General features: G+C 35.9%; 1 protein-coding gene and 1 long non-coding RNA gene across 2 annotated transcripts; both read right to left on the bottom strand.

Moving 5' to 3' along the window:
* Positions 1 to 822: 822 nt before the first annotated feature.
* Positions 823 to 2295, bottom strand: LOC122054028. The gene is made up of 3 exons (XR_006132519.1): positions 1687 to 2295; positions 1498 to 1569; positions 823 to 1186 (listed from the first exon to the last, which is right to left on the bottom strand). It is a non-coding gene; the product is annotated as an uncharacterized LOC122054028 (long non-coding RNA).
* Positions 2296 to 4860: 2565 nt separating this feature from the next.
* On the bottom strand, positions 4861 to 14474 carry LOC122052434. Its single transcript, XM_042613939.1, has 4 exons — positions 13605 to 14474; positions 13321 to 13517; positions 5515 to 5595; positions 4861 to 5426 (listed from the first exon to the last, which is right to left on the bottom strand). The coding sequence occupies exons 1-4, from the start codon at positions 14275 to 14277 to the stop codon at positions 5046 to 5048; spliced, it is 1332 nt and encodes a 443-aa protein (XP_042469873.1). The 5' UTR covers positions 14278 to 14474; the 3' UTR covers positions 4861 to 5045.
* Positions 14475 to 14823: the final 349 nt, after the last annotated feature.

Raw genomic sequence — 14823 nt, forward strand, 5'->3', positions numbered from 1 at the left:
ATACCAATAGACATGCCTAGTAAGATATATCTAACAGCAATAAACATGGAATACAGCTTCCTAATCATATATAGGAAATATGTAAAACTGAAAGGTAACTGAGGAAGCTGTACTCACCAGGAACTCCTATCCAGAATAAAAGGGTCGTCAAACCAGATATACAATATGCCTCCTACATGCATGTCAAACAAATACATCCACCAAAATGCAGCATATAAGTGGAGCAAACACAAGCAAATAAATGCAATACATGCACATGGTGCCAATGACATGGTCACCCCTGACGTCAATCAGTCATCTCACACACAATGGTGAGACTGAGTGGGTAGGGCTGTGACAACCGTGCACGCTCCTGATGAGCGATCGAGTGGACGGGATTGTCGGAGTACACATACTCCTACCCCAAATCATAAGTGGGGAGCGAACGCCTCATCTCCCAGACATCACGACGGAGAGGGATCCTCGACGCTACCACACACACACTACCCACGAGCGGACCAACGAGCATCGAACAGAGCAAACCGACGTACCACACACGCTACCCATGAAGGACCAACAGAGCAATGATGAAATCGGCGATATGCTCTATAATAATGGAGCAGTCTATCACGCAGCATGCAATCATGCGAATGATGCATGAAACTAAGCATGACAATATCCTGAACCAAATCCACACATATATATATAAAAATATGTACCCTAGTACAAGTAAGTCAAATCCACAGATCTAGGGTATACAGACCCTCTATGGTATAATAACCTAGGTCCTGAACATATCCACCTCCATAAAATATGTACCAACAATGTACATGGATCAAAGCAAAAGGTCTAGGTACACAGATCAGGTATGATATAAAAATATAGATACACATGTCAGATAATAAAAATCCAGAGTCTAGTCCTAAACTCAGTAAAGCATGGTATGTCACTTACTCTAGGAACTGAAGTACTCATGGTAAGAATCATGAAGTATAAACATGGATACATAACAAGCGACCAAACAGATCATGCTATGGGTATCAAACCGTGACATACCAAAGGCAAACATGATCATTGCTTGCAACTATAAAATACTATGCATATCTAATTGACAATATCATAAAAAGATAAGTCAAGAGGTACCCGCCTTTAACTGTAGATCATGTCCAGAAATCCTACGTTGAGACGTTCGTTCCAAAACAAAATCCTGCGATCACATATGGTATGATATAACTAGTCAAGTAAGAACTAGTTAGCTAAATTCATCATAAACCAAATAGCTAACTTATCCCAATCTGAATCAGAATCTATATATTAATTCCATTTCAATTATCAAGCCCAAATCTGGTAGTTAACTAATCTCATTAATCCTGTTAGGTTTAACTCAATCCATAACCTCTTATCATTCCACAACCCAATGTGTAGCTCAATTAAATTTAACTATTCCACAGCATCTAGTTAACAACTACACCTTTCCAATTTGAATCTACATTCATGTATAAATCAACAACAACTTACCCAAATCAATGCATTCCATTGCTATCTCATAGCCGGAGAAAGTTGTTGTTGTGAATGTCCAAACCAAGTATCCTACATTACAATCATCACAGTAACATCTTAACATTAGATCTAATTCCACCATAAATCCCAATATCTGAAATCATCCCAATTATGGCACAACAACCTCCTTACTAAAAGGAGTCTTACCTTTGCTTGACCCGTGATCCAGATATCCCGATCCATATTCATCTATTAGATTACCTTACGGTTGGTTACTGTCAAAGGCACTGCTTCTTTTCCATCTCTGCCGGAGGATGATCTTGAATACTCCTAGATCCGGTGAGAAAGCGTCGTTGGACCTCCTTGTTCCAAATCTGGTGATGAGGAGGGGAAATCGGCCTCCACGAGAAGTAGCTAGGGCTCGGCTCGAAGAGGAAGAACACCCTCGAGAGGGAGACGATGGCGTTGCTCCAGGAAACGACACTCGTGTGGCATTCGGAAGCTCTCACGAACCGACGTCAGGGAGAGGTGACCGACCTTCGGCTGAGTTGGGCACGGACACAGTCGATTGAAGGAAGAAGGGGCCGACCGTGGAGATCGACGACGACACTGCTCTGAGAAGCGGCACTTGGGAATCGACACTTGGAGGCTCTCAAGAATCGGCATCAGTGAGAGGCGATTGTCCTCCGGGCGGTGGTTGGCAGCATCGCGAAGAGAAAAGGGAAGGAGGAGGAAGAACCGGCGCTGTCGCGAGGTGAGGGGAGAAGGATGGCGGCTCGGGCAGGGTTGTGCGCGAAGAGGGAAAGAAATCGGGAAGGAAAGAAAGAAAATAGGGAATTAGGGCTAAGTATATACTTAGGGTTAATTTAATCAAACTCTAAGTTAATTCCTCGCTCAACTCCCACTTAAATGGTGCTCCAAACAGACTTTTCTCCACCCAACCGATTCATCCCCTCAAAACATGTCATACGAACTCCATTTAAATCTCAGGAAATTCCTAAAAATTCCTGAAAAATCCAATAAGATTATTTGTCCAATAATCTTATATTTAAATATTATTTGGATGCTGTATTTTACATTTCCAATGTGGGACTTTGATTGAATCTCAACAATCCTCCCCTCAAACGAAGGACCACAATTACTCTCATAGTCTGGGCCTCCTCGCGAGCATTTAATTACCCTGACATGCTCTAGGCCTTCCCGCGAGCATCCGCATATCAAGTCACCCTGATCTGCTTCAGACCTCCCCATGAGCATCCGGTCACCCTGACCTACTAGCGCCTTTGCAAGTATCCGGTTACTTTGACCTGCTCCGAGCCCCACACAAGTATCCGATCACCTTGACCTACTTCGGACCTCTCCATGAACATCTGGTCACTCATCCTAGTACTACTCTCGCCCAAGCATGTTTAACTTCGGAGTTCTGATGAAATCCGGTGCATTAGGCCGATTGGATACTCATTTTAATTTACCCTTGTGATTTTTTAAAAAAAATGCTCCTTTGCTTTTTTTTAAAAAAAGATTTTTTATTTTTGTTTCTTCATTTTTTCTATTGGCCCAAAACAAAATAGTTCAATTACAAAAAGTTTTTTTTTTTTTTTGTGTGATTTGAATGTACGTCGATCAATTTATCTATTATTACCAATTAAATAATATAACACATAAAAAATAAATTTACTTTTAAATTATACTTTGATGATCTTTTTACGTTGCATCTGTTGAAACCTTTAAGTTTTCTTGTATCTCTATATATATATATATATATATATATATAATTTTCTAATTAATTTTTTAATAAAATTTTAATAATTACTTACTATTAATATCAAGTATCTTGATATATATACAATGTACATATAGCATTAATCCAATATATTTTATTTTTACTAAATTATAATTTTTTATAATTTATCTAAAATCTCATTTAAACCACCAAAGGATATGATCGAACTCAATTAGATTAAATTATTAAAATAATTTATTGATCTCATTTTATTCGGTAAAAAACAAAATTGAACTTTTAGTCCAATATTAATTAAAATCTTATAATCAATAAAAATATCCTCTCGATAACAAATATTTTTTTACTTTTTTTTTGTTTATTTCCTTTCCCGAGCTTTGGTAAATAATAAAATTGTTACATGTGGCCTTATGGCCATAAGTTAATGTCGCAAAAAATAGTCTTAGGATAGGGGAATGAAGAGGTTTGATGAGTAGAGAGAGAGATGGATGATGAGGGGATTCAATAATCTAGTTCAAGATTTTTTATTTCATTTTTATAAACATTTTTTTAAATTTTTTATTATAGAATAGACTGAATCTAATTTTGGAAAATGACAAAGAGAATTAATTTTTAAAATCTTTTACTCTTTATTGTTGAATCGGATAAATAATTAATTTAAGAAATGAGAAATTACTCTTTCATCATTTCTGTTTCACCTAAATTGAATGGAAATTAAAATTACAATGATTCAACCTTGGTCGAGTTGAATGAGTTGATCAAGTGACGTTGGTTAGTCCGATTTACTAAAGTGGTTCAGACAAAGCAAGTTGAACTAGTAAATCGGTTGATCTATATATCTGAGTAAATTGAATAAGGAAACCGACTAAATTTGTCTGAGCAAATTTACCAGACAGTCAACTGATAGTTTTCTAACAAGTGCAATGTTAGTTTTATAATAGTTTTTGATGTTATTCTGCTGTAGTAGAAGATAATTATATACCCGTCTCAAATATTTTGTAAGGTCCATTTTAGGGAGATAATTTACCAGATCAGTTTATACCCCACCATTAAGTTAGTTAAGAGATGAAAAAAAACTTTTAAGAATATGTATTCTTCGAAAATTAATCCTAACTCTATTATAATAGGATCCATAACCTAATCAAGCATGCTAAATAAATCAAATAAATTAGACACTCAATACATCAAATTGATTAAATAAATAATTCAAATATTTATATCATTAATATTATAACCAAATAAATAAATAAAATAAAATAAAATATTTCTCTTTTAATTTTATTTCCAATCACATTTTAGTATCATTTCATTTCATTTCCATTATACTCGACTCCACCATCAGTATACCAATAGAAATATTAAATTAATGGAACCCCACCATTCTAGTAACAATCGAGTCATCCACTAGAACGTCTATGTGAAGGAAAACACTTTATTCTGGCTGATTCATTCTTTTTCCGAGTTGTCATGGCTACTAAAAAAAAATTAAGAAAACGACAACTGTTCTTGATAGCCTGCATAATCACTCACCCAAATACAGAAAAGCTCTCTGTTCAATCAATTATCAGAGGCGCGCAAAGTAAAATAATAAAGGTAACACAAGGATATCGAATTACCACGCATTAGACAGATCTGTTCTCTAAACAAATTTATCTTTTAGTGTTTTCTAAACAAGTTATCAGTAGTTCAAGATTCATTACCCAAAATCCAAGGAGATGCATCCAATATATATAACACTAAAAGCCAACAGATTTTGCGTGAGTTGGTTATATAGCTAGTTCTTAAATCGATAGCGCCCCTCAGGTAAAATAGCTAGTTCTTAAATCTAGGCACTAGTATCCAGCTCAAGATTGGAAGGGGCATGACTTCCGTGATTAGTATAATTAGCTGAACCACCAGATCGACCCCCTCTTCCCTTAGCACTATAATAGTTTCTAGGGTAGTAGTTGGAGTCATAGTACTGACTCCAGCCATTCTGGTAGCTGTCATTCCCACCTCGGCCACCACGATAACCTCTCCTGCCTCCAGGACCACCAATACCACCACGAACTCCACCTCGATTATTGTGGTAAGGCCTACGCGAATGATATTGGTGTTCTTTCTGCTCCACATCCCTAGCATTTAGGTTTTCTGAAACTATTTCTGGTTTTTCTTGCTCTTGGTTGGATACAGCAACTGCTGGAAAGCTGACGGTGTCTATTTCATCCTGCAAGTGGAACCAAAAGAAAGAAACATGTAGAAAATTGAAGATCAATTTTAGTTGGGACAAAAAAGGATTGAGTTGTAGCGGTTACAATGATTAGTTGTTCATCAGCAAGGCCAAGTTCATGATCAGGGTAAACTTCATTTGGTTGAAATTCTTGCTGTTCATCCTCCTGCAGTAAAACAAACATCAGATTTCACTGCGTTCCACAAATATTATAAAACAAACAAGATTCTCATTTCGAAAAAAGAAAGGAAAATTTTGACGCTAGCAATAGGTAAAAGTTAAAACAAATGTATTATCAGGAATACAAGGCACAAAGAATAAATATCAATACGGATTTAAGAGCAATTGTAGACTACGATTGTTTCATACTTTCTTTATCTAATTTTGTCTATATCATGTCATATTAAAAGCTTATTTTGAACAAGAGCCAAGTCTAATGATAAAGGAGATCCATTCTAGTTTGTCCCATTCTCCAATTCTCCCACCAACCTCTTCCATCTCTTTCTATTTTTAATCCTTCAATTGGTATCATAGCAAACTGATCCAAGACTTCTGTCTCACCTTCTTCCTCTTCTTCTCCTTTCCGGATACCCCTTTTCTTTCGCTTCCCTATCTTATCTTCATCTTCTCTAAAATACTAACTTCTCTTCTATATTCCCCTGCCCCTCTTCTCTTTTTCCAAGTCCTTATTCTACATTTAATGATTTTCCCCTACATCAACAGCCGTCTGTCTAAGCTATTCACACACTCTTGGACAAAGCTCACAGCCAATTGTTATTTGGCCTTCTCATCCTCAACATTGCTCATCCCCAACTTTGGCCACTTAAAGGCTCAAACCTGACTCAAACCCTGAATCGGATATGCTTCTCAAAATCCAATATATTTTAGTTACTTTTTGACGTGCAGCATGCAGACAATGGAAATGGCACTTTGTTTAATGTTGGGTGCATAGCAGAATAGTCATAACGTATACAGATTATAGAATCAATTTTAGGTATACTGTGTTCCAAATTAACTACTTATAAATACTGAATAAATGTTTGGCATTCGATCAATTAAACTAATCTGTTCTACAGAAAACACACACACCAAATAGTGTATATTTTTTTCTAAGGTCTAATTACTTGGATGAAGATCTGGAAGAGATAAGGAACAATCTCACAAAATTGCATATGTAACTCCATCATTTATGTATATTTTTGTCACTTTCCCTCCTCTCTTTCATATATTCCATCATAGTAATCAGCCCTAAGAGAATAAAGCACTAACAATGTTTTGATAGCAAACTATAAGAAGAAGAGTCGTGTGAGAAAAAAAAACACAATATATGAAAGGATAAATTTACATGCCTTAGTCCTGCATATAGAAAGTTTCTTCGACTTAAAACCAAGAACCACTAGATGAAGAGGAATAAATGTGTAGTACCAAAGCATACCCCTTAAAAAGGTAAACTTAAAAGAACTACAGAACATCAAGTAGTTCTATTTTCTTGTGTCAATTTGATTAATTAAAAATCTGTAAAAAAATTAACACCTTTCTAGTGAATGGTTGACAATGGAAGGTGCATGTGCAAATTTTACATCTAAATTTTCATGCGCATAGAATGAGCTCTACATTAGCTACTCCAAGTACAAAAAGCATAAAAGTCATGTCACATGTCTAATTTAAGTTAGCAACACTAGGCAGAGAAAGAATAATAAATTCAGGAAACACCTAAGAAAACATCAAATGGCAGCAGAAGACACTCTTTTGTAACAGTTAAAAATAAAATTTTATTTCATTTTACTTTTCCATATATTCAAATTTGGCTTCACTTTATTCAATGTTTACTGTTACAAGGTTGAATCTAAGGCTTGATTTTCCTGAAGGATAAGTTGCAAACAGAATAGGAGCAAGATATAAGTCAACAGATAGATCATCCTTCAGTTGTTTCAATTTATGGAAAGATAAGTATTTGAATGAATAAACTTGAGCATCTATCCATTGTAACTCATCCACCACCACATCGAAAACTAATGGAAACTTGGTGAACATTAAAAAATCATCTGTGACCTCTCCCTATATGCGTTAAATAGAATAACTTGAAGAAAAATTCATTTTTAATCCTTTCCCTCCATTCTTCATATATACCCTTGTTTTTCATTTTTTTTTAGGAAGGAAACAATGAAAAGATGGAACTCCAAAGAAAGAAAATGCCGGTCCATAGAATATGGGGCCTACAAGCAACCCATTTGTTGTTACAAAAATAGCACAGTATAAAACTAAGATATTTCAACATGACAAAATGAATTATTAGATTGCTTAAATAATATTAGCAATCCTGGAGTCTCTGTTGCAGACAGCGGAAGTAACATGGTAATAGTATTAGATATAAGGTATTGTGAATTTCATGGTTTCAAGCACTGATAGGTAGTGCCCAGCAATGTTAAAATATATCATTCAAATTGTTGACCGATATATGGGTAAATTTCATTGTGTCGCCATAGTGACACAAGTTCAGTGATACCAACTAATACAGGCCCGTCTCAACCAATCTCGTTTGGCTCCATCCCATGACTAATCATTTGATTTTGTCACAGAAAGGAGAAGCAATATGAGGGAAGGGAAAGTGAGGAAACACCAACAAAGCACATCATCAATAAAGAAGAGCGATCAAATCAGAGTAGGAGAAGACAATATGTATCCATATCATATAGTCTAGTTCTCCATGGTTAATCATGATATACATATGTATTACATGAACAAACCAATTCCAATACTAAAAATGTCCTAAGAGATTTAATCTAGGTTTCGGAAAATTCTCATAGAATATGAAGGATCTAATGCTCTCATTCAATTCACGACACTCATTTCTGTATAGTAAGGCATAACCCTTAGTGTTTGTTATATTTTTACAACTTGGTAACCTAAAATTTAAATTCAATTAACAATTTAATTGCTATAGGCTTATACAACCTAACTGGAAGATGATCAAAATATTAAAATTCATTTAAGTTGATTGTAGCATATTTTTGAAATGTGTCTGCATCACACATTACTAAAACTATATCATTTCGGTCTGAGATCAAAACTTTGCACAAAATGGTATTGTAAAGCATTGCAGATTTATTTCCATATAGATATACAACTATATGTACCTATAAATCTATAATTATTCCCAGTTATTTAATACAATCTATTTCTTCATAGTATCAAATTCCCATTTCAAGGTCAAAGTTTTCCACAAATTATCCCCTTAAGGGTAGGTGAACGACCTCCCCTCTCATCTTTCAAAACTTTTCCTCCGACCCAAACACTCTCATCTTTTTAACCTCGAATTTAACATAGTATCATATCCCCAATTCAAAGATTGGAAAGAGATATCTATTTTTACTCTAGGACCCTTAAATGCTTTCTTTTTCCATCATACTATTGCCGTTATTGTATGTGCCACTTATAGGAGAAGCCCACTTGAGAGACTTGCTTGTGAGATCTTGTTTTTCCTCCTAGTTCCAAATAATTTTTCTCTTCTTTCTTTATGCTCATCCATCTTCTCTTTATCCTCTCAATTATTGATGCTTTCAAGGAATCATCGCCTATGTACTCCATCAACTATTTCCAAAGCTTTGATAATTTGAGATTGAGGGGATTATTAGTTGTTGTGCTTTGTTAACTACTTAAATCTTTTTCACCTACATGTGAATATCATATTTTTTTTTCCATTTCATTATGGTCATTTCTTAGTTTATACAACAAACAAAACATAGATAGTACCTATGCTGCAATTTGAAGTGCTAAAAGCATTAGATATTATTTGGATTTAGTCCCATACTGGTCATACATGTATACGAAATGATTCCTTATGGCATATATAATATTTTTCCTTTATCAAACTCAACAAAGCAAAATGATATTTATCCAATAAGCACATTATCATAATTGATCAAGTTCACATCAAGTTCCAAAAGCAACTCATGCAACTGCTGGCAATGTGTATCATAATACTTTATCATATAATACCAGTCCAAATTTGGCTGGCGTGATGGAGGTGCTAACCATATTATGTTCCAACTTTACCATATCAAGTTCCAGGTCACATGTCAAAGACATGGATATCAAAGCTCTTAGAGAAGTATTTATGAGGGTTCTCAAATTTATGAACTATTTAATATATTTTACTCGTAGACAACAGGTTGACAAGCTCAAAACTATAATATGGTTAATTGGCATACCACCGATCTAAAAAAGTTGGATACATCATAATATACTCAATGTAAAACCCCTAAAAATTAGCATGTCTCTCTTAATATGCTCGATAGAATTATTGTACTGAGGAAAGAAATACAACAACAACGACAAACAACAACCCAACCTTATCCCACTAAGTGGAGTCAGTTAATTCATGATGATTCCCACTATTGAGGAAAGAAAGAGATAAAAAAACCAACTCAATAGGTTGATGAGCTGATTCATGCTCAAATTGATTGGCTTACCACTTGACCAAAAGCACAAGCTATTAGGAAAGGGACCAATTTATATATTTGTATCCTTTATACTGTATTTTCATGTGTAAGCGGGTATAGTTCATTTGATTGAAAATACAACATAAGAATTAATGAGAAAATACTTTTTACATAACCACTTATCACAAAAGCTTGAATCGCTAGAGAAGAGATTATTTATGTACTTATATTAACTATATCTAGAAACATACTAGTAGATACCTCAATAGAACTATCAAGCAATTTGCCAATTGATAAAAAAGAGTCTCATATTCTTGATTGGTCATCTCTTTATATTTATTTTAGTTTTTAGACTCTTAAACTACTATAAAAAATTCTAAGAATTTGAGTCAAGATTATAAACCGTGATTCCAGGGATAGGTGATTAGCTAATCGCTTAGCGCCTAGGAAGTAGTCGGGCACCTAATCAAGAACCTAGAAGACCAACATTAGAATATTATTACAATAGACACTGAAATTTACAATCATTTATCACATTACTGAAACTCAGAATCCACATATCAACAAAATATATCTTATTTCACATTGCAACTAATCATGCAAAAACTACAACAAAGCATAAGATTCTTAATGACAAATCCACATTGTAAGAAAACACATAGCAAATTCATAATTAGTGCCGTCATAATATAATATCCGGCCTTTTCATCAAGCCACTAAACCGCCTTTTCCATTATTAAATGCACCTTCCTAAATTAACCCTTAATCCCTAATCCAATTGACCTAGTTATGCCTAAGCAACATAGACAAATTGTCGAGGTTGATTACTTGATTTTTGAAGCACCCGCCTAAAAATGGTCACCTATAATGCAAGCAAAGCAGAGATCTATCAAAACCACGAAGGTAGCTGCCTAGGCCACTTTTTTGAAATCATGTTTTGGGTCACAACTAATGGCACATGATAAGCTTCTCTAAGGGAGGAAGTCAGTAGGAGAGTTTCTGATGTAGTCTTAGGTCCCACTTAAGAATTCTTTTATCTTGCAAGAAGGATCTCTAAGTGAGGTAGAAAATGTGTCTATTATATGAATAGTAGCATGCTCAATGTTTCTCATATCAAGAAGCTCCTTTGGAATTAGGTCTTGAGAGTCAATTAAAGGTTCTCTGGTCTTGGAGAAGGGTCACTAAATAAGGTAAAAGCTTTGATTATTATCTCTTGAGGTATTAAGTTTTGTATCTCTTACATTATCTTTAGTTTCCTTTTCAAGTTAAGTCTGAGGAAAGTAATCCTGTGACTATTCTAGAATTAAAATTAAAAAAAAAAAATCAAGTTCTTTAATCTTAGAGGAAGGGTAATTAGATTATATGTGAGCTCCAACTAGTATCTCTTGGAATACTAAGTTGGATCTTTCAATTTAAGTACAAGGGGTTTTGATTTGTTTGCTATGAGTTATAATTAGTCCTGTTTCAGATTCATTAGGTTTGACAAGATTAAACTTAATAGTACTCTCATTATTTAGAGGCATATATGCTTACCCTCCATTGTATCTAACAAATAGATCATAAACCAAGTTAGAGGCAACATACACGGGAAAATCATCATGCCAAATTTTTGTCACTAGTTTTTCATTTTGATGAACTAATCAACCTCTCTAGTGACTCATAAAGAGGTGCTCATTGGTGACTCATAAAGAGGTACAATTCACCTAAGAAATTTTGCATGGGCAAGGATGTTATTAAAGTTCAAGTTGTATTCCAGTGATTGTTGTAGTGGAGATTGTTAAGGATCCACTTATGATTAGGTAAATGTACAAGGACCTGGATGTAAATAGTATTAATCTAAAACATCTATAAAGGTAGAGACACTTTTGAATTTTCCCCCAATACATAGAGATTATGTTTATGTGAAGATAAGATCATGCATTTCCACATGTAACCTGTTATGGATGTCAATACAAAAGTATCCTAAATTCTATCTCTGATGATTCACCTAAAGAATTAACTAATTTCTCTTCATCTTTAACCACTCAGCTCTTGATTGTACCAGTATTAGGATCTTTCCTAGACATTCAGTGCTGTAATTGTTGGTCAGAATGCATAATAGGATTTGAAATGAATTTCCTTATCTGAGTGATTTATTTGTGTTGAACTCTTCCTTATGAATTATCAAATGGCTTCAAGAAATTGATAAATCTGCAAAAGGTAACAGATTATTAGAACTTTCTTGGTTGTTAAATTTAGTCTACAGATTCAACTCCCATTAATAGCAGCTACATTTCTCTCATTTTGTGGTGGCAGTTCATCATGATTTAGTTGTCAGATAACAACGAGAGGAGGAGAGGGAAAGCGAAAACAAAAAATGGAAATCCAAGCTTCCTCATTCTTACTGAGTTTTATTTAACACTTGTTTAAGTTTTTACTCTTCAAAAATGAAGATTCTTATTAATCATATTAGTCTGAAAATAGTTTTCAGTATACCAAAAGTACAAAAAGTTGGGTTATACAATAATCCTTTAAATTTTTCCCCCAAAAAACACACACAAAAAAAGATGAAGACAGCTTTAAGTTAGGTTACTTCATCTCAATATGGCAATCTTTTAACAAATAATTTCTTAAAATTTGCTCCCAATGATTCACTTTCTACATACAACCAATACAGAGACTATGTTGTTTGTGTCATTATAGCTAAACCCAAATGTTATACTCTACAGAAGAATAATTGCTAAAAGTGATGAGTTATAATTCAAATATCAACCAAAACTTAGAAATCAGAATTAGAAAAGGAAAAAAAATGCTAGATTTCAATCCAAAAATTCAAATGTCCCCATTAAATCCCTGCATCACAGGGTCACCAGAGTACCTCATGGGAAAAATGCAGTATGGAGGAGCTATAGGCCTGTTGCTGATGTAGCAGTTTTGTCACAGTTCTCTTTTCTAGCAATAAATGTAAGATCCCCACAAGCCTCACTCTCTTCAATCACATAATTGTCAAGATTCAAGCTTAAAATCACATTGAAAAAGCTTCTAAAAGTGAATAAGATGCTTTGAGGGTCATTTTAACACACTTAATAATCCTTACCCACATATTTTGCTGCACTAGTGGGATAAGAGGTCAAAACCTGCATAACTGGAATATGTAATGTAGCAAACCCACAAAACATAAAATGGAAAACAAATTTCTCTTTTTCTAGCATAGCAACCATCCTATGTTTGAGTAAATTCCTAGGGAGCATTCACCAACAATAATCAGTAGTTATTAGGACCCAAATGTCCGCAATTGATGCAACACAGTTTCTACTTCAAAAATTTTCACTTCTCAAAGTAGAGTGGATCCATTGGGTAAGCATATGAATGACAAAGACATGACAAGATAAGCTGAATGAATAAAATATAAATTAAAGGAAAATTAAAAATTAGCTCATACAAGAAAAACCATAAAATTTCACATTCACCTCAGGCACAACTCGAATTTGGACATCTTTAGATTGTCCTGATGAGGGCACTGTCGTTGCCTCACTAATATGAACCTGACAAGAAGCACCATACTTCCCCACAGCAGCTGCCACATCACCAGGGGCCTTCATTTCTGGCGTAGTGGTGAAGTAGTCCGAAGCCAAAATCTTGTTCAACTTTTCTCTCAATCCAGAATCTAAATTGTCCACAACATGTACGTCAAAACCAATAAACAATGCAGAAAAAGAAACCTATCATCCACATATAACCAAAGGGCACTAACAGGTGAGCGATGTCCCAGGCTGGATAGGCTGATCAGCGTTCATAAGCCAGAGCTTTGCGTGCTGAAGGCAGGCGTGGAGAGCGTCCTTATGCGAGACAACTGAATAGACCGGCCGCGAAGTGAGAAAGGAGCCAAGCGTCGATATCGCATCGAGATCCTGCTCGCCAAGGAGGTCGGTGGCATCGTCCGTCACGTAGTCGTAGGTCAAGCAGCAGCCACGCTCGTGAGTCCTGGTCAACATCATCGCCGCAAACTCGCTCTGCGGCTTGACATCGAACAGGCACCCGAAATAGGCCAAGGTCAAAATGTCAATCACGGCCCGATCCGGCTCTTCCTTGTCATCAGCAGGGATAGGGGTTTCTTCTTGAGGGGTAGAGAGAGGAGGAGGAGGAGATACGGCAGGGGCGGTGTCGGAAGAGGCGCGGTCGAGCTCCTCCTGGACTGCTGCGGCGAGAGGACCCTGAAGCTTCTCGTACTCGTCGATGAGAGTGAGGATTGTGGGCTTGGAGCGGAGAACCTCTTCCTGCTCCTTGTTGAGCGGCTTCCCTTGTGCGATGCTCTCCTCCATCTGTAAGATGCGGTTGTGCTTCTTGCGCAGGGCTCGGAGACGCTTGTTCATCATGGTCATCACAGGCCCATCAGCCAACGCCGAATCCGACACCGAAGACGCCATCACTTCCTCGTCTCCGCTTCTCCTCCCGTCGGTGTGATACCACGGAGCAATCGGAAACGTGTCCCGTTCACCGGAGGCGGCGGCTCTTGGGCTTCTCTTCTACCGCGTGGGTAGCAGGGACGGACGGGAGGAGGAAGGCGTGGAAATTGGGACTGGCGAAGAGGAAAGGCTAGGGCTCCGAGAGAGCTGTGAGATATTCAAGTTTGTTTGATAAGATAATCGGACCGAACAGAGTCGAGTTTAAAATGAACTAAGCTTTTGAAATGAGTGTTCAAGCTTGGCTTGGTTTATTTTTTATGAACTTGAGCTTGTTTGAAGCTTGGCTTGAGCTTGATTCGTTTAGATGTTATCAAGCTCAATTCGAGCTTGGTTTGAGCTTGGTTCGTTTAGATGTTATCAAGCTCAATTCAAGCTTGTTTGATTGTTTGAAACTTTTAATTATTTGATTGTTATTAAGATTGATAATTTAAATTTATTTTTATTTTATTTTATTGTTTATTTAGTATATTGAAAAGAGCTTTATTAATAAATATGGTTCGTAAACAT

The sequence above is a fragment of the Zingiber officinale genome, chromosome 3A (genome assembly GCF_018446385.1).
Source record: "Zingiber officinale cultivar Zhangliang chromosome 3A, Zo_v1.1, whole genome shotgun sequence".
NCBI lineage: Eukaryota > Viridiplantae > Streptophyta > Magnoliopsida > Zingiberales > Zingiberaceae > Zingiber > Zingiber officinale.

Bases quoted from the DNA above. Each gene is read 5' to 3' on its own strand.
- LOC122052434 (XM_042613939.1), bottom strand. From the start codon at position 14,277: ATGGCGTCTTCGGTGTCGGATTCGGCGTTGGCTGATGGGCCTGTGATG. The intron at 13,518-13,604 runs GTTAGTGCCCTT...TGGACAATTTAG, and splicing joins GCCTGGGACATCGCTCACCT to ATTCTGGATTGAGAGAAAAG. The intron at 5,596-13,320 runs GTGAATGTGAAA...GTTTTACTGCAG, and splicing joins AAATTCGAGTTGTGCCTGAG to GAGGATGAACAGCAAGAATT.